The sequence below is a fragment of the Podarcis vaucheri genome, assembly GCF_965113315.1.
Source record: "Podarcis vaucheri genome assembly, chromosome: 8".
NCBI classification, from domain to species: Eukaryota; Metazoa; Chordata; class Lepidosauria; order Squamata; family Lacertidae; genus Podarcis; species Podarcis vaucheri.
The window spans coordinates 36,182,003-36,204,755 of record NC_138766.1 but is presented as its reverse complement, the minus strand read 5'-3'; the positions used below and the strand labels follow the sequence as shown (position 1 = coordinate 36,204,755).

Sequence of the window (22,753 nt, the reverse complement as noted above, 5' to 3'; positions counted from 1 at the left end):
TTTGTTCCTGATATTTTATTCTCAATTTTTTTATCTGATACAGATGTTTTTATGTATACAACATCTCCTCTAAATGTCTAGCCCAAACCAGTACATGTCTACTCAGATGTAAGTGTCCAGTGTGTCCAGTGTAAGTCTGCATATGTTTTTGGCTGTAATCCTATGGTTACTTCAGATTGAACACATGTAGGAGGTTTCATCGTTGTTTTGGTCTATGCCCCACGTAAAAATGACTGTTCAGTGTTGCGCCTATTAACAACGTTGTGTGCTATAAAATACAGAATGTGTATGGTTCCTGGGTCCCTCGGGAGGAAGGGCAGGATATCAAACTATAAACTTATTTATAAATTAATAAGTTTCAAATAGGAAATAAGGTTTATTTTGTACGAGCTTACACTAAAAGCTAAAACGAAACATGTGAGAAAGGTATACATTAGCTCACTTCAGATGTGACTGGCAAATCAGTGACTGGCCATTGTGAACAGGATTTGGGCTCATGCCTTCAATACCTCCCTCCCTGGTTTGAACAAACTGTAGCTTTGCTATGTTTCCTGCCACCCCAATCAGGCAAATTATGGTTTGTGCATAATGAGATGACAATGGGTCATTAGCACCCTCAGCCAGTATGAACTGGAGTCTGATCATGGCCACTATGATTAGAATCCAAAGATCTAGCTTAGGTACGCCTGAAGATTTTCCCAGAGAGATTTCCTTGAGTGTGCCGAATGCTGACAACAGGCTGACATACAGTTTTAAATCCCTACAAAGCTAACTTACTATTTGCATGCATGGCTAACTTGTGAAAAGATTTCTGCACCACAGTCCTGCATTGCATTATATTCTTCCAGTCTGCAATTATCTCCTAGGCACTGAAATTCTGACCAGACGTACAACATCAAACACCATATACATTTTTGTTATCATTATCTAATGCCAGTATCCTAACTGTGCCACAGATACAGACATATTAAATGCCCAAGAACAAATAAACAGTAGCCTGCCATCTGAACATAAGAACAGCTTTCTGGAGCAGGCCAATGGCCATTTAGACCAGCAGCCAACTCGCTGCCTAAGGGAAGCCTGCACACAAGACCTGACAACAAGAGCACTTTCTCCTTCTGTGGTTTCCATCACCTGGTATTCAGAAGTGTGCTGCCTCCAGCCAGGGGGGCAGAGTGTAGCCACTGAGCTACAGGGAGCACCATGTGGGAGTGTTTTCTGTGGTAGTGAATTGCACCCTTTAAGTGCAACCAAATAAGTGTGTTGGATGGAAGCATACCAGCAGTTGCTTCATCTCAAACACTGCAGATGATTATAGTAAGGTTACCAGATTTTTTTCAGTGAATCCGGGGACACTTTTAACTTCCTACTAAACAGATGGATTTGGTCAGGGGACTGATTTGTAAATCCGGGGACTGTCCCCAGGAAACGGGGACGTCTGGTAAGCTTATAGAGGCATCACAGCAAGCTCACAATGTCACCACTAGACCCAAGCATTGCTCTACATTTCAACGGTATACTGAAAAAGTAAGGTTTACAGATGCACGCAATACTGAGTGCTGCGAAAGTAGCATGGCATATTGCTTTCGACCATGAACAGTTTTTGGAATGTCTCGGGTGCTTACCTGTGGTCAAGATGACTAAAATCTTGTAAATTCAGCTCCCTGGTATCTTGAGTCAGATAAATTGTATCAACATCCTGGTTGGAAAAAAAGCACAACAAAATATATTTTACAGCTGGGATGGTAGAAAGGTGGTGTTTGGGTTTGGTTAGGGCTTTTATAGAATAAAATAAATAAAACCCCTCTGTCTTTGCACAGCTAGGTGAAAACAACCTCTGCCAATGAGATTTCTGTACTTACCCACTGAACTTCTTCCCTATACGGAAAACCAAGCCAGTCACAAACACACGCATACATTTGAGAAAAACCTCCTAGAAACAAAAGAAGCAACACAAACCATTTGTCTCCTTTGGGAATTGGTACTTCAAGCTGATGCACATATCTTAAAGACTCAGTATATTTTCCTCTCTTCTGAGCACAAACATGCTGCAGGCACAATGTGAAGCTAGCTGAGTCTAGACCACGTTGCCTGTACAGCAAGGCACAATGACGTACAAAAATAGCACCTTCCCAAGCCAGTCGCAACGGCACTCTACTCTAACTATACCTTAGAGCTAATTATACCTTTACCAAAAAGCCAAGCCTCTCCTAGAAATAGAACTAAGCCTACCATAAATAGAATACTGTTTCCCAGCACTGGCGATTATACTTTTGTACATTTCAGTCTAAAAAAAACCATGCACACTCACCACATGGTCCTAACTCTGCCACGGTTTGGCTGTCCCACAATGTCTGGAGATTAGCCAGTCTTTCTGGCGGCTCCATAATTACTTTTTTCATTATCCTTCTGCATGCAAGAGGAAAATGCACATCTGAATTAGAACACAGGTGAAAATGTAGCCTGCCCATATTTGGGTGGAATTCAATGTATGTAGTGCTAAGGAGATTGTTCTGCCAGTGCAAGCATTTCCATGTGTTGCTCTGGATTCTGCTAACATAACCAAGTAGCTGAATTCAGCCCTTTATAAATTTAAAACATTTCTACGCCATCCTCCATAACAATTACAACTATATAAATAATAAGTTAATTAAAACCTGATACAATAAACCACAATTATTGAGGCACATGACTGATTACATGTTTTAATGTGTTTCATTGTTTTTTATATTTTTTAACAGTTTTTAAACCTCACACAGAGAGAGAGAGAGAGAGAGAGAGAGAGAGAGAGAGAGAGAGAGATGTGTGTAAATGCCCTGGTCTCCTCTGGGAGGAAGGGTGGGTAAATAAAACAAATAACCATAATAAAATACAACAGACGACAAAGCAGACTGAGGGATTATGCAAATTCAAACACTTGGGTACATAAAAACATCTTAACTCGGTACTGAAAAGATTGCAAAATAGAAAGCAGGCATACTCCTTTATGGGAGGGCATTCCACAGCCAGGGCACCATCACAGAGAAAGCCTTTCCCCATTGTGATTACATAAGGAAAGCATATGGAATATGGCCTCATGGGAAAGTTAAAACACAGGAGGGATGGAAAGAGGTGTTCCTTCAGCTACTTTAGTTATTATACTTATCTACATAAGTGCAGAGAAGGGTAAATTGAAGAAGTTAAGCTTTCGGTTTCTCTCCCCCCCCCCAATTAATCACACTTCAGATTTATTACATTGGCACTTGCAACAATCAGAGCTTTCCTGGAGTGAAGTGGTTGTTGAACACCTCTCTGCTAGGCCAAAGGGCTGGTTCAACCCACACACTGAACCATGTGAGAAGTGTCCTCAGTCAAGTATATTGTGTCAACCAAGTGATTACAGAAGTAATTCTCTGCAATTCCTGTGATCACAGCAACTTAGAAAGTAGGTAACAGTCACAAAAACTGTTGGTGATGATTTATCGATCAGGTATATGCTGCAGGCTTGTCCACAGTAACCATAGATTGGAGTGATATCCAAAGAGGGCAAACTATGGTCACTGCTAAAACTGCACTTTTTGTCTCCAAATCATAAGCTGAAACCCACTTCAAGCCATGGATGTCTGAACCCTGATGGGGTCACACATACACATACACAAATATAAAGAGAATCTGGCTGACTAATCGAATATCAAATATATGTTACAGTTTTCCCAATGAGTACCTACACAGGAGACAGACCAGGGAATATCCTCCTAAGGCATGTTCCAACATGTGCCAAAACTTCATGCACATCTTCAGATGAAGTCAACTTCATAGAAATGTTGCATTTTTCAGTTTCTACAATCAGCTGCATAATGAAGTAGGAAAAATAATGTTTCTTGTGTATATCATTTCAATAATAAATATTATGATGAAAATCTAATAACATTACTGTAAAAAACAATCAATCCAAGTAATAATCTATGTTCCTAGAAATGTGTTTGCTTCATCAACCAATAAAGCCACATATTCATGCCAAAACAGCACTGTAACAATACTGTTGGTGTTATCAGATCAAAAAGTCTTGACTGTGGTGGTTACCACCCGGCCATCTTACAAACCTAAAGGTAAAGGGACCCCTGACCATTAGGTCCAGTCGTGCCCGACTCTGGGGTTGTGGCGCTCATCTCGCTTTATTGGCCGAGGGAGCCAGCGTACAGCTTCCGGGTCATGTGGCCAGCATGACTAAGCCACTTCTGGCGAACCAGAGCAGCGTATGGAAATGCCGTTTACCTTCCCACCAGAGCGGTACCTATTAATCTACTTGCACTTTTTGTGGCGTGCTTTCAAACTGCTAGGTTGGCAGGAGCAGGGATTGAGCAACGGGAGCTCACCCCATTGTGGGGATTCGAACCGCTGACCTTCTGATGGGTAAGCCCTAGACTCTGTGGTTTAACCCACAGCGCCACCTGTGTCCCATCTTACAAACCTAGCAAGGAACTAACACAGGACGCTAGACTGAGTAGACTTGAATGGGCTTTGGTTTGATGTACCAGGGCCATTCTTGTGTTAGTTCCTTACAAACCTAGCAAGGAACTAACACAAGAATGGCCCTGGTACATCAGACCAAAGCCCATTCAAGTCTATTCAGTCTAGCATCCTGTTCTCACTGTGGCCAACCAGATGCCCATTGGACACCCACAAGCAGGACTTGAGCACAACCAAACTACTTTGTCAGTCTCCCACATCTTTTTCTAAGTGATAACACAAGAAAGAAGATTCCACCTAAACATTAGGAAGAACTTCCTGACAGTAAGAGCTGTTCGACAGTGGAATTTGCTGCCAAGGAGTGTGGTGGAGTCTCCTTCTTTGGAGGTCTTTAAGCAGAGGCTTGACAACCATATGTCAGGAGTGCTCTGATGGTGTTTCCTGCTTGGCAGGGGGTTGGACTCGATGGCCCTTGTGGTCTCTTCCAACTCTAGGATTCTATGATTCTATGACATCACAGAGGATATGGGAATGGGGCTGTATCAGCACATCACTGCACCATTCTGCGGCCACCATCTTCCTTCGCGGGAGGAGGAAGAAAATGGAGCCCGGCGGGGCCCGCCGCGAGAAGCTGCCGCCGCCTCCCATCCCGCTGCCACAGCAGGGGACGCCTCCCAAGGGCAAGGACGGTCCCAACAGCCGCCTGGAGAAGGCCAAGCAGTGCGCGGCCCAGCAGGAGCTCAAGCAACGGCAACGGGCCGAGATCTACGCCCTCAACAGGGTGATGACTGAGCTGGAGCAGCAGCAGTTTGACGCCTTCTGCAAGCAGATGCAGGCATCCAGCGACTGAGGACGGAAGCCACGCTCCAGACGGGCCACTCGGAAGACCAACACTTTCCCACCCATGGCTGCAGGCAGCGGCCAGGCAGAACTGAACACCCAGGAGCAGGGAGGAACAGCCAAGCTCTGCTTCCGATGACACATAGCTGACCCTGCCTTACTGGAGTATTCCCCTGGCAGACCTTCCTTGAGTGGAGTTCTCCCTTGAAAATCTGTTTGTTTGTTTGTTTGTTTTTAAAAAAATCCTATTTATTACTTTGGATTGAGAAATAAAGTTGTGTTTTTTCAAAAAAAAAAAAATCACTGCACCATTCTCTTGGGAGAGAAGAATGTGCAGAGATCACCGCAACTGATATCTTCCCACTTGTGGTGATGGGATCACATGTGAAACGTGTGTATGTGTGTGTATGTTTGTTCAACCTCCAGGTCAAAAGTGCTAAGCTATGCCAATCTGATGTACAGGCACAGAAAAAACTGGTGACAACCTTTACTTTTAAAAAGAGACTACTAAAAATAGTAAACAATTGGATTTATATAGGCCACTTTAGAATCAAATTGTTTGGCGCATATGTAATCCAATTTTGACTTTTGTATGTGTGGCTGTAGGCACTCCAATATATCAAGTGAAATATGGTCCTAGCACTTTCAAGAGACATATTCGAAGAGTGATACACTCCATCTTCTCTACTAATTAATCCTATGCCCCACTTAAACATACTGACAAGTGACAGTTGTGTGTAGGGTCTGAAACTTGAATATTCCCTGCTTCCTTTGTACACTATGGATCCCCTCCCGACTTCCTGGTTTGAGACAAACCTAGTCTGCTGTTACATCTCTGAACATGGCAGACCACCATAAATAGAAACCATAATTTGGTATCCTGTTTATGGTTTGTAAAAATCTTGGGTTTGCTCAGAAATGTCATAGCAAACTATGATTTGCTATGAAGCAAGAAGTCAGGGAGGGAATTGTGTGTGTGTGTGTGTGTGTGTGTGTGTGTGTGTGTGATATGAAGGAAGTGTGGGTGTCTGAGGTTTAGGCTCATCAGTCAAACCACATTTAGATATATTACATCTGAACTGACTCAATGCTTTTCTTTGAAAGGGTAACACATACGGAAAAAGGATGTAACGGAATGCAAACACATGGATTTTTACACGAAAGCTTTGCAAGTTGCAGACTAAGTTGAGACCTCCGTGTATAGGGTGGTATATATATATTCAATTAATTAAATAAATTCCTGCCTCCTCCTTCTGGAATACTTTCAGATTCTGCTTTCACAAACATTTTTTTTATATTTTATTTTTACCAAGAAGGAATGAAGTGACATTGGATCCCCCCCAAAAAAAAATCTTGTATGAAAGCAAGCATGCATTCAGTACAAAGCCAAGTCAATCTGATTTATTGTACTCCAAGTTACAAACTCGCCCCCAATTCAGTATCTACACCTGCTTGCAAATAAAGAATCCAATTGGTGTCCCTTTGCTGACAGAAGACGCTTTAGTCCTAAGAGTCCTTCTAGTATAATAGCAATCAAGGCAATCTTTGCAATTCCCTACCCCCTGCCTGCCCACCATAATCTTCCTTTCCCTTCCTCATGCTGTTCTCCAAAAGATCCCAGAACCCTCTGGAGCAGATTTTTGGAACATATGGTAGGGGAAGTGAACAGCCCAAGATTGCTTCAATTCCTATTCCATCAGCAAAAGGCTCTGCTGGAAACCTCCACTTATGTCAGCAGAGGAACACCAATCGGTAATAAGCTATTACCAACATAATTCAGACAAGGCTGGTATTCCATGCACATTTCTTTCTCCATTGGTTTCACCTAAATTAGCATTGGAAAGTGGGGGTGGGGGAGCACAGCTGCCTAATTAGAACATTTCTAATCTGCTATATAGGATTACTGCATCGTTAAATACATTCATAACTGAAAAATTCACCTGGCCAGGTTTATTGCAGGTGATTCCTTGGATTTCCAAGTAGCTGAAAGTTAGTTCTAGCTGTAATTCAAACAGAAAATTACTTCGCTTTATATCGAAACACAGCAGTAAAAGGACAACAAGCAAAGATTAAACTATTCTACATAGAATGAGCGCCCAGCCAAGTATCCATTAATAAAGCACATGTCCTTAGCTAGTGCCCTCCCATTGTTTTGGACTACAATGCCCATCAGCCCAGCCAGCACAGTAATAGGGTAGTTATGAACTTTAAGCTTAAAGGCTCAACTCATCTAAGGAGCTTTCTAGTTAGCTAAGTATGGTGGATCCTCTATTTTCCAAGAACCAAGCCATGGACCCCCTACTTTTGAAAATTTTTGATATCTCTGTTATAGTTTTTGTTATGTGAATGGTTCCATGGAGCCCCTGGGTGGGCTACACAAACCCCCAGTTGGGAACCACTAGTCTAGGGAGCAAAACACATGCAAGATAATGAGCCTGAAGATGAACTTGATAATGAATCATTCGGAGTTCTACCCCAAATGAATTTAATTCACAATTAGTTCACTTTGAAATTATGGGAACTACTTTCATGCATAGTTCTAAGATTTTTGAACTAATTTGTTAAACCAGATTTGTTCATTGCAAGCACTGGTTAAGCAAGTTCTAAGTTTATTTATGAACAGCGTTGAGTGTTTATTCCTTTAAAAAGGGATACAGTTTCTATCTTACAGCAAAGAGGGGAGGGGAAACGGCATCTCTCCTCCATGCCTCAGCAGAAAACTTACTGCAAGTATATTAATTTGCAGATTGAAAGAACAAATTTGCATTGATCATATGTTTCTGTCTGGCTCAGCTTTTCTTTTTTGGGGAAAAGAGATCGGGTATTTTTTCAACAGTGCTAAATGTATTTGACTATATTCTTATACTTCCTAATGTAACACATTTTATTTGGCATGTTTACGAGAATTCAAATTTGGGTAAAATTACTATACTATTACTATAATATTAATATTACTATACTAATATTTCTATACTACAATTAAACCGTGACTAAAATGTGCATGCGCGTATATATATATATATATATATTCATTCTCAGGAAAGAGAAAATCAAGCTTCACTCATGTTTTATTTTGTGAGTCTTTCTGAATTTGTTTTGTATAAAAGCAGAAACAAGGACATCTGCCAACATCATGTTAGCCAGAGTCCATATGGAATGAACGATTATCTCCAGATACAAATTCATCATCTGCAAAGAGCACTGGAGTCTTTCCTCTGCCAAGACAATCAGTTCCAATTGTCAGGAGAATCAAAGCATTTCATGGAATATGCTGTTAGACAAGTCATAAGATGCAATTTCGGTCTCTAGAGAACAGCAGACACGATTCCACTGATAATAAATAATGTGGCACAGCAGGCTGTATAACATTCATGTTTTTAAGCTGCAGATACAACTAAGATTGCCAATGAATTCTGGGGGGCGGAATTCAACCCAGCAGCAGGTTTTGGCCCAAACAGATCAAACCCATGGTACTGTTGAGAAAGGGATACCCACCAAATTATTTGGTGAGTCTCTATATAGTTCTCCGCTGCTGTGTCAAGATGGTGCAGGATGGGGAGGTACCAGCACTCACGGTGAAGATGGCAGCAGCAACAAGCCCAGGCATTACTAATGACATCAGACGTGTGTACCAAGGTCTCAAAAGCATCAAGTTTTCAGAAGTTGTCGCCTCACAAATTTTATTGAAAAATGTACCCAAAAAGAGGATTGTTTGATGGAATTATCTTAATACTTGCAGAGTAGTTTAACCAGCTATAAGTAGTATTCATTATAGTACTCACCTGCAGACACAGCACTAGACAATGGGCCTGTTCATAAATTGCATAAATATATGTAGATGAGCTGTGGAGGAACTTCAACTCTTGTTCGAGACACAACTCCATGCCACATCCAGTTGAAAATGTGAATCCAAAGTGTATTTAATACAAATATTCACATTTCGATTCATGGTAATCAAGTTTAGAAAACTTGTATATACAACCGTTATAGAGGCTAGTTTTTCATGTATCTGGATTTAAAATAACAATATGTGTTTGTGAAAAGGCGGTTATTGGATAGCTTTTGTTTTATTATGCATTTTTGTGTTCTCATTTTGTACTTTTACGCTGTGAACCATCCTGCGATCTTCGGATGAAGGGCAGTACAGTCGTACTTTGGTTCTCGAATTTAATCTGTTCCAGGAGTTCGGTTTCCAATTGGCTACAAGAGCTTCCAGCATCCAATCAGAAGCCGCGGAAGGTGAGTAGGATGTTTGGCTTCCAAAAAATGTTCGCAAACTGGAACACTCACTTCTAGGTTTGGGAGCCGATTTGTTCAACAACTAAGGTGTTCAACTACCAAGGTACCACTGTATAAAAATTTAATAACTATTACTACTACTACTACTACTACTACTACTACTACAGATGATCCTTTAAGAGATCTACTTTGCCAATAGTTTAGAGTGCTAATACAAAGAGTTCAAAAATATTGTAATGGCATGCTAAATTGGCTTCCAGGATACTCAGACAGCTAGCTACTTCACAAGTTCAACAAGGACAGACAAAAAAAAAGAAAAAGAAAAGGAAACGAAATCCATCTTTTTAAAAAGTTTGGTAAACTAGGCCCTATGTAAAATTGAAAGAACCCATCAAAAAGCACAGCAATACAAAGCTTTTCCTGCTAAATGAAATGTAATAGGGCTGTGATCTCTTAGCACTCCATTTCCCAACAGCCACTGCTACTCTGTCTGTATTCTCTGACCTCTAGGGCAGAGGGCTGAGTTTCTGGGGAAAGGAGGGGAAGCAGGGAGAGAAAGAGAAAAAGTAGGTAAAGTGGTAGAGCCTGAGAGTGGGTCTGTGGGGGCTGGCGAAGCACCACTGGAGATTCAGAAGTGGGAGGAAAAGAGTAAATCTAGCAGTTTTGAAACAAAGATAGCCCTGACTTTGTTGCTAGGCAAAAGGAGTCTGCAAAAAAGCCTTGAAGCAAGTCCTTAAAAGTCTGAAGTTGTGCAGACAGTTGTGTACCATTGAATTGATAAACAGCGAAGCTCCCACATGAACAACATTAACTTAAAAAGTGAAATTTACCATGCTACTGGACTGAAAAATGCCTTACCTTGGTAGGAATACGAGAAGTTAACAGAAAGGCCCGACATGATGTTAGCACCTACAAAGGAAAGAGCAAAAGTTGAAGTCAATGTTTAGCTGTTTTAAAATAAACGTCTACAGCATGATATAAACTCTTGTTACCAACAAGTAATTTTATAAACCCATCTTTGCTCAGGATGCAAGTCTCAGTGAATTCATTGGTATTGGCATCCAGATGAACATGCACAGGTGAGCAGCCGTTTATCTGACGGTTTGTAAGTACTGCAAAATATATACTTCCATCACTGATATTTTCAATTGACTAAATCTTATACATGCTCGGAATGATAACAGACCCCACCACCAGACCTTCTTTGAGTCTAACTGGACATTACTGGGAGCAAGTGGTTTCCAATGACCCACATCTTCCCTGAAAGATATGATGACTTCACTGTGCTCTGGGCATCATTTTCATGATGCAGGGAAACAATGAAAGTGTTGATGTCATATGACAAGTTTCTTGGATGCTACTGGGAATATTCAACAGGTACATCAAAGTTTGTCACAGCGACATGCTCCCACAGCATGTTGAAAACTATTAGTGCATTTTGTTTTCAAACTGCAAAAAGAATTTGTCGCTCCACATTTACCAACAACTTGAAATACTTTTTTTCTGCTAATCTCTAAGGAGAATTAGGTTTCCATGAGACCCCAGGATTATCAAAACATTTGCAGAATCTTCAAAGTGAACAACAGGATTGTAGTATCAACATTTCCAAGATGAAAAGATTAACTACAATGCCAGTAGTAAGTGCTATTCATTATGGTAATGTATTAAAAATAGATTAACTATTTTTTTAAAGAGAAGAATTCATGACATCCACAAGGAACTGAGCATGGTACAAAGACTCTGTCACATGTTACTTATGAGAAGGAAAGTTCCATTCATTGAAAGGGATCAGAGCAAGACCACTGAACTTGCCCTCAGTCATGTGCACATTGATGTCCGCAATAAGGCAGCCATGAATGCATCTTAGGGTGCCAAACATATCAGGGGGTAGTCAGTTGCATAGCCTTGCCTCTCCAACACAGTCTCCACCTTCAGGTGAGTAACAATTGAAATGAGTTTTAGACATAGCATCCTCTGCTGTACAAAGTAACTCTCCCACAATCCTCTGTGCTCATACATGAGAAGACTTACCCAATTTATTTATTTTTTAAAAGATATTTATTGAAGTTTTACAAATTATATCAAACAAAACAATACACAAACACAAACAAAAAAAAAGAACAAGTATAATTTCAGAACCTTATTTTCTTAAAACTTACTTCACCGACCTCCTCTTTCTGCATTCCCATTTTAAATATTTAGTTCAGCAAATCCTCACCCTTAATTTTATCTAATTGTCAACCCTTCTTTTCTTTAGACTTACCCAATTTAGACCCAGTCCCAGCACCAACACTTCTTGCTGCAAGACAAATCCCTTAATAATAGCTGCTATAAAGTTCCCACTCTGCAAGAATTCAACGCTACAATAGCTAAAACTGAGGAGGGAACATTCTGCTCCACTCTGACAATGTCATGCTCTCTCCAGCAGGGGGAACAAACCCATCAGGCATAAACAAGGAAGAATCACAGTGGCCCAGGCCATCCCCCCTTTCAAGCAGGGATGGATAATTTATCCACTATGAAATCCACAAGGTGCATATGTGGAGCTCAGTGACAGAAGGTTGTTATACCATACCTCTAAACTACTTTAATTAACTTTCAATGAAAAATATAGTTCTGCAGAGAAGCTATTGGAAAACTGATTATGGAGTGATTTAACACACATGCTTTACATTCATGGGATGAGCCTCAGGATTATTCCATTGTCACAAGGTTGCATAAACTGCTGACACTGGACCTGTTCCCAGATGGCTCTATTAACAGCAACACACTGCCTTCCACAGAATTAAGTCAGTCTGAGAGAACTATGAAAACAACCATTTTAGGTTGTCATGAAGGGATGGACAGTATGTGGTGCTTTTTTATTGATTCATGGAAAACCACTGTAGAACCTTTAATGCTAAAGAATCTTCATTCTGTTCTATTACAAAATTTGGCTTGGTCACTTTCAGAGCCATTTAAATATGTCCATTTTAGCCAACTATTAAGGGATCACACAGGAAACAGCATCAAGGGGCCTATCTTGCATTTTATAAGTCATACCTTATCAAGTATTTCTTGTAATCAATCATACCTACTCACATAAAATTCAGACCACCTGTGGTCAACTAGGATAAGAGGGGATAGATAGATGATAGAGAGAGAGAGAGAGAGAGAGAGAGAGAGAGAGAGAGAGAGGTGTCAATAGAGGCACAGAAAGAGAGTCTACTCATCATTAAAGGCCAGGAATAGCTCAGCTGGTGGAGCACGAGACTCTTAATCTCAGGGCTGTGGGTTCAAGCCCCACCTTCGGCAAAAGATCCCTAAATTGCAGGGAGTAGGACTAGATGACCCTTGTGGCCTCTTCCAACTCTGCAATTCTACGATCTATGAACATAACGTAAAAATAATTGATTGTTCATCTCTTGTATTACATACACTACCTTTTTCCCAGATGCTATGATTTTTGTTGTCTGTATTCACCAATGTTTTGAAGCTTGACTCAAATCCCCAAAGTAAATGCATGCCCTAGCTACTGTAGCTTTATCCATCCCTGATTCAGATAAGCAGCAATGTAACTTTTAACAGTGGGTAGGCGTAGGTATGATTTCATGCAAGAAAGGGGGCAAGCATATGCTCTTGCTTGTGATTCCTTAACTGTGGTTTAAATATTAGGATCTCCACAGCCACCAAGGACTCCTAGCTTCAGACACATCTGAATCAATTAGTCAACTGCTTTAGCAGAGGCAAACCACCAAATTCCCCATCTTATTCCCAGCAGCATCTTTGTATCTCCTTCAATGTAGGATAAGCAATTTACTATTACAGTAACTGTTTATCACAAAAGTTATCAACATTATTCTGCGCACAGCTGTACTTTGTTTCATAGCTAAACAAGGATCTGCTACTGCTTAACAAGGATAACATGTGACTTCTATCATGATCTGCAGTATTTGAGCACCTGAGATTAACCTAACTGAAACGCAACAAAAACGGTTTACTGTATAAATACATCATGGCCAAGTGTCTATCAATGTATACAATGTTCTGCAATAATTTGAATTGATAGGTCTTTTAACTTATTTTAAATATTTCGTTCATGTGTGTATTTAAACAACAGAATAGGGAGAAATTAATGCAGTAACGTCCTTAGATGCTCCCAGGAGTATTTGGAAGGTGACTTGGATAGGTACCAGCAAGCACATAACAACGAGCTGTGACCTGCATGCACAATGGCATATTTTATTGATGCCAACCTTATATGAGGCAACAAATGTCAGTCAGGCAGCAGCTTAACATCACACAATGAAACTTCAAACTGCCCTTGAGGTACAAGACCAATGGTAACCATTAAAAATTGCATTGAATTAGATGTGTATTTTTCTAAACAACATCAACTCTAAACTGTCTGTCTTCCAGCCTCTGAAAAACTGTGGTGTGTTAATTATTTTAATGTATTGTTCCTTTTTTCATGAGCCATTACTTGTTCATTTTTAAAATATATTATGGCTTTGGAGTGCATTTGCATGTAGAACCAGTATGGTGCAGTGGGTTAGTGTGTTGGAGTAGGACTTGGGCGACCAGGGTTCAAATCTCTACTCAATCATGAAACTTGATGGCTGACCTTGGGCCACTTACAGTCTTTCAAACTTATCTCCCTCCTTCACACAGTTGTTATGCATGGAGAGAAAACAGAGGAAGGGGGAGAGACAGTTTGAGCATATAGCGCCAATCCTGGCCCCAATGCACTGGCTGCCAATTAGTTTCCAGACCCAATGCATAGTGCTGGTTTTGACCTATAAAGCCTTTAACAGCTCAGGACCTCAATACCTCAAGTACTGCCTCTCCTCATATGAACTGAACTGGACCCTGTGATCATAATCTGAGGCCCTTCTTCATGAGTCTCCTCCAGAAGACATCTGGAGGATGGGCAACTGACTGTTGATAGGAACAGATAATTGCTAGAACCCCAGTGCTTTAAAACTTGAACTGGTCCAAGTTCAAGGTCCTTGTATTAATTTGCAAGGCTCTTAACTAGAGTCTAGGATTCCTCAAGCACTGCCTAATCTCTCATATCCCTGCCCGATCAGTGAAGTTTGTGGGGAAGTCACTGTTAGTGGTCCTTCATGGTTCAGGTGCACAATCCACCAGTGATCAGTACTGTTGGCCCAATTTTATGGAAATCCCTTCCGGTTGAGGTCAGACAGGCCTTCTCCCTGCTGAACTCCTGACACTCAATGAAGACTTTTTTTTTATTCTAGCAGGCATTTTTAACTGGTCTGGTTTTATAGAAATAACTGATTTTTTCCCTTTTCTGTATTGTAATCTCCATACACCGCTCACAATCGTAGTATATAAATTGTTTAATTAATTAAAAATTCATTGCCTATAGGGATATCACAGGCAGCATAAATAGGAGTTTATAGTGCAATTCAGAACCAGTAAAATCACTGGGAAATTGGAAAAGGGCTTGTGCTGTGTTTTGCACTACCACCCCTTCCCCCTGCATTTCATGAACTCTCAGCTTAGATCTTAAAAATGTATTGCATGCTTACATTTTTCAATTTTCTAGAAAATAAAAAACTTAATTATTTTATTAATAGTTTCGTTCCTGTTGTGAAAAAATCCTGCAAATGTTTTACTAAAGGCAATACATATATCATTTCAACACAACCCAATGCATTGAATAAGCCATAATAAAAAGCATATGTATATAAAATTTATTGATGCGCTTATCACTTTTGGTAATGCTATAAAAACTGTAATGGTCAGAACAATACATTTCACTGTAGCACCACAGCTTCCTTACATTACATTACTCAGCAACCCCCTCAATTCCCAATTTACTACCTTTCCTTTTTACTTTTGAATACTACATGCTTTTCTTCATCACATGTTTTTCTCCTGCACAGAAGCAGTACAATCTTTGAACCAAAATTTAAAAAATTCTTCCAGTAGCACCTTAGAGACCAAGTTTGTTATTGGTATGAGTTTCTGTGTGCATGCACACTTCTTCAGATACACTAAAACAGAAATCATCAGACCCTTATATATAGTGAGAGGGTGGGGAGGGGTATTACTCAGAAGGGTGGTGGGAATGGGTGATTGGCTGATAGGTGTGGTAAACCTGTTGACTGACTATTAATGACTGCAATTGGTCTTACAGGAAAAAGCAAGGGGTGAGATGGCAAAAAATAGCTTTATCATGTATAATGAGATAAGAACCCAATGTCTCTATTCAGACCAGGTCTCTCCATGGTTTTAAGTTTGGTAATAAGTTGCAATTCAGCACCTTCTCTTTCCAGTCTATTTCTGAAATTCTTTTGTAATAAGACAGCTACTTTGAGATCTTGTACAGAATGTCCTGGGAGATTGAAGTGTTCTCCTACTGGTTTCTCTGTCTTGTGATTCCTGATGTCAGATTTATGTCCATTTATTGTTTGGCGTAGGGTTTGGCCTGTTTGCCCAATATAGAGCAGAAGGGCCCTGTTGGCACACACAATGTTAGAAGATGAGCAATTAAATAGTCCTGAGATGGTATGTTTGATGTTGTTGGGGCCAGGAATGGTGTTGTCCGGGTGTATGTGGCAGCAAAGTTGGCATCTGGGTTTATTGTAGGCTCTGGTATCACTGTCCATGTTACGTCTGGTTGTTGTATTATTGTTGGTGAGGAATTGTTTAAGATTGGGTGGCTGTCTGTAGGCAATGAAAGGTCTTCCTCCCAGAGCTTGAGGAAGAGAACTGTCATTGTCTAGGAGAGGTTGTAGATCTCTGATGATGCATTGAACTGTTTTAACTTGGGAGCTGTATGTGATTACTAGTGGTGTTCTGTTATTTTCTTTTTTGGGTCTGTCTTGCAGCAAGTTCTCTTTGAACCATTTGCTATGTGCCAGGAGGTTCTTTATTCCTGAGCAAGTCACAAAGGTGCTGTTTTCAACTGGAGGCTTATAATAGGACTTCTATACATGCTTACCCAATAATAAGTTTTACTTCTGAGTGGACATGCCTAGATTACATTGCTAATCTTGAAACTCAAGGTTCACTGAAATTGCATTGGAGTATTACCTATATCTATCTTAATAAATTAAAAAATTGTCCAGTAGCACCTTAGAGACCAACTAAATTTGTTCTGGGTATAAGCTTTCATGTGCATGCACACTTCTTCAGAACACACTTCTGCCTGCACACGAAAGCTTATACCCAGAACAAACTTAGCCGGTCTCTAAGGTGCTACTGGACAATTTAATTTTTATTTATTTTGACTGCATCAGACCAACACGGCTACCTACCTGAATCTATATCTATGTTATTTTACTTGTTTCAGACCTATTTTAGTTTTTACCATCATGTGTGTTTTAGATGAGACACATTTGCCATTTTCGCTTGCATCCTTAGCACTGGATAATTTCTAATTAAGTGATTTCTTATTATCTATGCATCAAGATTGGAGTGGCAGCTTGAAACTCAATTTATCCTTGGAGCAACATGGCTGCTTCTCCACCTATTTCAATCAAGTATGTTTACAGCTTGTGGAAAACTGTCTCCTCACCCCATGTTGTCAATCTAGTTTTAAAAATTCCAGAAGGTGACAAGAACGTCTGTGCTAACCCTCCTCTATCACCCAAGGACATCACATTTCATTCTACTGCTTCTATTCAACACCCCCCTAAATGGGATAGAAAAAGTTCTCATCACCCATGTCTATCTTTCAAATAAATTAGCTTATGCCTGCCCATTTCCCCTTGGCACAAATCCAAGGTGAAAACACACTAAGGCTTTGTTTAGACTAAGGATTTGCCTTTCCTATCTGCTTACCAGAGTGATTGTATCGGTTTGCACCTTTAGTACAAAAGCACTTGGCTGCTGCTGGCATTGGTGCCAATCTAATGTAGGCTGCCTGTGCAAATTTAAAAAGAGACTGTGATCCTATGCCATTTAAAATGGAGTGGAACTTTGTCAAATGTCTCTGAGATCAGGATTTCAGCCTAGATAACTTGACATGCAAGTAGAACAAGTACCAATGCAATTGGTGCACAGGCTTCAACCCATGAATGGGAGCAGTAAGAATGAATACTGCTTTAGAGTATTTACATAGCAAGCTTCTCTCTCAACTCTGAAGCAACGCTTTCAGCCAAATGGGCAGTCATTCCCACATCCAGCTGGGTGTACTTTTTATTCAAAGGGGAACTTCCGCTGGCTGTTAATCTGGATACAGCCGCAGCAAATTTCCACCAGGCAAATGTGGAAATGACTATGCTTTTGACTTCTACCGTGCATCCCAGCCACTCTGAGTAAGCCCCAGCATGTGTGGTTGAAGCAACGGTTCTGCATCACAAAATGCAGGTTTGAGCCCCAGCATCATTTTAGAATATATGTTCCACATGAATTGCCGAGATTATTCTGTGAAGAGATTGTTAGAGAGAAGATCCATCTTTAAGAAAGATTAGACCAAGATGGCCTTCCAGCGTCTGTAATCACCTGCAGGGGTGCCAAGTTGAATAAAATGGAGGGGGGGCTCAGGTAAGTCCCACCCCACATAATTGATCACAATTATTGATAACATACACCATTTAAATGACAATGTCGATCAATTTGAATGGCAATGTCCAGGCCCCTCAAATAATTTTTTTTTGGAGGCGAGGGACCTTGGTCGCTAGGAGTTGGTTCTTAAGATCACCTGAATATTTAACTTTATGTATTTTTTCCCCTGATTTTGTTAAATCAAGTGAGATCTCTGGTCTACCCAGCATAGAATTGTGTAAGAAGCAACTCTCAGACAGAGGCTATTCCCAGCCCCATGTGGTCCTTTAATTGAATATTTCAGAAACTGAACATGGGAGCTTCTTGCATGCAAAAACATGATCCCTCTACAAATCACAGAACTAGTAACAGAAAACTTTTTCCTCCGTCTTTTCGGATACATCTGTTTCTTTCTGTACATAGATATGAGACATTCAGATTGCTATTTCTTAAAACTTATTCCAGGCACACATAATATTATCATGCTGGCCAAAAGTTGTATTCCAGTTCTTGAAGGTAACCAGAGAACTAATACACAATTATAACAAGTACGATATTGCTTACAACATTTTAAATATAAACTTCCTTGTGAGCACTTGACCTAAAAAGAGAGGTAAAAACAAGTAAGTGAAGCAGCAACATGGGCTGTAGCCTCATACATGTCATACTCGTACTTTTTCGGGTCCCAACTTTCTCTTTTTTCTTTTTTAAAATGGGAGACCACCATAAATGACTGCATTGTTGCTTTATTATTGACGAGTTTTAAGAATTGTATGTAGTTGTGAATATGTATTTGAAGTGTGTGCATACAGAACCAAAATCACAGTTGTATTCCATAAGAAGAGCCAAGTATACATTTTACTGAGGACCAGGCAGATATTAATGATGGGTTTATATTTAGTTCCTTGCCTACTTTCCTAACTTTCTATCTAGATCTGTAAACAACTGACAGTTTCACTAGCAGATAAGACTGAAAAATACTCTTGTGCACACAGTATGCAGTTTTGGTTCTATACAAAAAGGAGTCCAGCAATATATTTTGCTTATTCAGTAGTTTTCCTCACCCAATTCCTTATTTTTCTCCGATTGTAGATGTCAGTGTCAGTATTTTACAAACCATACCAGGTTGCTGAATGACAGACTTGCTGAGCTTAAAATATTGTGGAGGAGGCATGAAGTCAGCATATGAGAATTTAAGTGGAAACTGAATGTTCAGTAAGTGAAGAATACAGTAATTATTCTAAGCACCCTTTTGTTGTTAAGTCTATAAAATAGTCAGTATTCGAGCCAAAGAACCTACCGTATTTTTCCAGCGTTACAGGACTAACAAAACAAATGAAGTTTGGTCAGTGGCGTAGCGTGGGGGGTGCAAGGGGGGCCAACCGCACCGGGCGCAACATCTGAGGGGGCGCGCTCGCCGCCTCCGGAGTCTCCGAAGAGCCTCGGGCGCAGGCTGTAGCACCAGGGCCACGGCCAAGAAGCCGAAGCTGAAGAGCCCGCTGAGCGCCGCGCCCAGGCAGGGCGCGCCGGGAGGCACCACCGCCAGGGCCCGGCGGCAGCTGCAGCACCTCGCCACCATTCCGCCGCCAGACTTGCTCACACAGGCACGGCCGCCCACCGCTGCTGCCTCTGGCGGCGGACACGTGGAGAGAAACAGCGGCAGCCGAGCGGGAGACTCTCCCTTTCTCACTGCAACGCTCCGGGGAGGGGGCGAGGGAGAGAGTCAGGTGGAAACGCGCACGCGCCCCCCAAGCCGCATCTTCGCGGGGGTTGGGGGGCGAAGCCGCCGGGTATTTGCGCCCCAAATTGGGGCGACCGCAAAAAGCCACCCTGCCAGCAGCAAGCTTCAAGGTCAAAGGCTCCCTTCGAGGAAGCTGCGATCCTCTTTCCAATTAAGTCCCCCCCCACCCCAGCTCAGTTCAGTGGGAGGTGGATTTCCCGGGTCTCTTGTCCCTTAGAGGGCGCCTCTCATCATCCCGCCATTCTGAGAGCAGGGAGGGCGCCTCTCAGGAGACTTTCCCCCGCATTTGCTTTCCCGCTCAGGAAAGCGCGCACGGCCCCGGCTGGATCTGCAACTCTTCTGGTGAGCGAGGTTTAAACCAGAGGCAGGCGCTCCTTCTTGGACGGATGCCTGGAAGAAAAAGACCCCGCGGTCTCTTCCTTTCCTTCCCCTGCAGAGACCAGCCACGTCCCTCAGCCGAGGCCGCCTTGCTTCTCAAAAGAGCCGGTCTACTACAGTTCGTGGCTGCATGGGAGAGCGCTGCTTTCCTTGCAAAAGGCCCCCAGGTTGAGTCGCCGGCACCTCCAGCTATGAGAGGATGGGAGCAGTGGCGTAGCGTGGGGGGTGCAGGGGGGGTCGGCCGCACCTGGCGCAACATCTGGGGGTTAGGGGGCGCAAATCCACGGGTTAGGGGGCGCAAATTACTTGCCTTGCCGCGGGTGCTGACAACCCACGCTACGCCACTGAGTTTGGTATTTTCCTAGAAATAATCCATAGAAAGTCCACCAATTCACTCTTCTACATAATAAATTTAGAAATCATTAAAAAATAGAAGAGAAGACATCTGCTTATGCAGGTTCAACACAAGAGCTTGTTAAAATACAGGGATGTCTGTGGGAATGTTGATTTCATAATCAGACCTCTTTCCCAGGGACAAGATCACTAGTAACAGCAAGAAACTTAATCAAAGTCTTCTAGCATTCCTGGTCCTTTTTCTGTTTTCAGTGGCTAACATTTTGGCACTATGTGCCCTACAGGAAGGTACCCCAGAGCCAGGGAGGGCACATGCCATCAGCACCCAGTTGGCTTGAGAGGAGTCTGGTCACCCTTCATTTTATACCACCTTGGCAGAAAGGCAGTATAGATCGGCAATAAATAAATAATGGTAAAGAAAAGGGCAATTATCTGTCTATAGGCTAGAATCCCCATAGCATTTAAAGTTTTCGTGAAGATTTTTCATTTCTTTCATAAATATGTTTTACAGTAGTTTCTGTAGCACAATTCCTTCCAGCTCTTGAAGTCATTATATCATAGACTCAAGCACTGTTTACGCACAACAATCTGAGTACAGATTTGAAAACCAGCTGGTATTGATTAAGCAAACTTAAATCTAGTGATTAAACAGCACAAAAGTCAGACTGTAAACAACCTTTTTTTTTTTTTAGAACATCGTGTGATCAACGGCAAAGAGGCACAACAAAATATTTTTGGCTGCCTTCACAACTGCAACTTGTTTCGATCAGAATAAACTCTCCCGCCCTTACGTGACATGAACCAGATATCTGGTTAACAGTAGATCAATGGTTTACTTTCAGACAGTCTGCAAGATCACAGTTAAGGTCTTTCCCAGAACAAAAAAATGGCCAAGACAAAGATAATGCTCATCGCATTCTTCACTGCTGCACTGGATACATGGCTGAAAAGGATGTAAATATGAGGTTTACACATTTTCCATGTCAAGAAATTTCTATTTACGGTAAGTTTGTACAAATGCACCAAAGTTTTAAATTTGATGCCTTTCAAGACAGACTTCCAAGAGAAAACATAAGGCAGCCATCCATCAGCTTACAACTCTAATCAGCCCCAGCCAGCAGTGCCAATGGCTAGGAGTCGGGAGAGTTTTAGTCTAAAACATCTGGGAGGCACCATGCAAAAGATGGCTGACATTAGGAAAAAGCAAATATCCAATTATCGTTTGCTTGGTTTCTCCAGTTCCCACAATACAATGACAGCAACAAAGGCTCCCTTTCCTTTCACTCAATTCATCCACAAATAAAATGACTCACTTTGCAGCCAAACAGGGCACTGCCACTTTACTTGTTCACAAGTAAAACACAACAATGTCTTGGTGCGCTATAGCAACTAACAATGATAGGTGGTACCAAATGGTAGCAGGTGGATGATTGCTACACTTGCCAATTCTGGGTATTCTTTACTAACTGAATGAAATCCAAAACTTTGGTAATGTTAGTTGCTGAAATTGCACTTTTAAGGTTGTGTTACAAGAAAGCTCAAGGAAGTGTTACTGCAATTTGTATCTTAATTCCAGTGACTCTGCGTCCATAGTGAATGATGATTGTATCCACTGTATTTCCTCACACAGATTCGGAAGAAGATGGGCACCGAATCTTTCAATAAACTGCTGTACATGTTGCAGAATATCTGCTTCGATAAAAGCAAAGCTTTACTGTTTTATCTTTCTTCAGAAAACTGGGCAACAGTTGGAAACATGAATAGAATTTTCTGAACCACAGCTCAAACCAGAGTTTCAGCATCGTTTTCACTATCTTTGATGTTGAGAAAGAGGACAAGTTATCATCACACCATTATGCTTGTGTTTTCTTACCAAAAAATAAGTATCCATTACTTCCAGAAGGATTCAACTGTCACTCATCTTCTGTCTCTTCTCTCACATTCTTCTACTTTCATCACTTTCCTGTCTTTCTGTGCCTTTCTGCCTTCCTACCTTCTTGCACTATCATTTGCTGTTCTCTCTTGCCCAGATTCCTGGATCTGACCAGTGGCCACAATCTATGGCTCCCAGGATCAGGCCAATTCAGTCTGTGCCACATGGGAATGAGGATGTTGCAGCACCCCTGCTCCTTATAATTCTCACATCCTGCAGCCAGACTTCTGTCATCACCTTCTAGGCCCCCAGATACTCTCATGACGGCAACCACAGAGCAACCAAGCTACCTACTGCAGTAGACACTTCTGAATTCTAGT

At 41.4% G+C, this 22,753-nt stretch overlaps 1 protein-coding gene and 1 long non-coding RNA gene across 2 annotated transcripts in view; one reads left to right on the top strand and one right to left on the bottom strand.

Annotated features, from left to right (window-relative positions):
• The window catches only part of CARMIL1 (capping protein regulator and myosin 1 linker 1), a 144,680-nt gene that overhangs the window by 75,541 nt on the left and 46,386 nt on the right, over window positions 1-22,753 (bottom strand). The window contains exons 3-8 of the mRNA XM_082234939.1: window positions 10,387-10,437; window positions 7,230-7,289; window positions 3,708-3,829; window positions 2,312-2,409; window positions 1,863-1,933; window positions 1,626-1,699 (exon numbers count right to left, since the gene is read on the bottom strand). Of these exons, the coding sequence (XP_082091065.1) occupies window positions 1,626-1,699; window positions 1,863-1,933; window positions 2,312-2,409; window positions 3,708-3,829; window positions 7,230-7,289; window positions 10,387-10,437 (476 nt within the window). The remainder of the gene's footprint in view (window positions 1-1,625; window positions 1,700-1,862; window positions 1,934-2,311; window positions 2,410-3,707; window positions 3,830-7,229; window positions 7,290-10,386; window positions 10,438-22,753) is intronic.
• Window positions 11,076-22,128, top strand: LOC309538532. The gene is made up of 3 exons (XR_014222279.1): window positions 11,076-11,165; window positions 19,120-19,242; window positions 21,193-22,128. It is a non-coding gene; the product is annotated as an uncharacterized lncRNA (long non-coding RNA).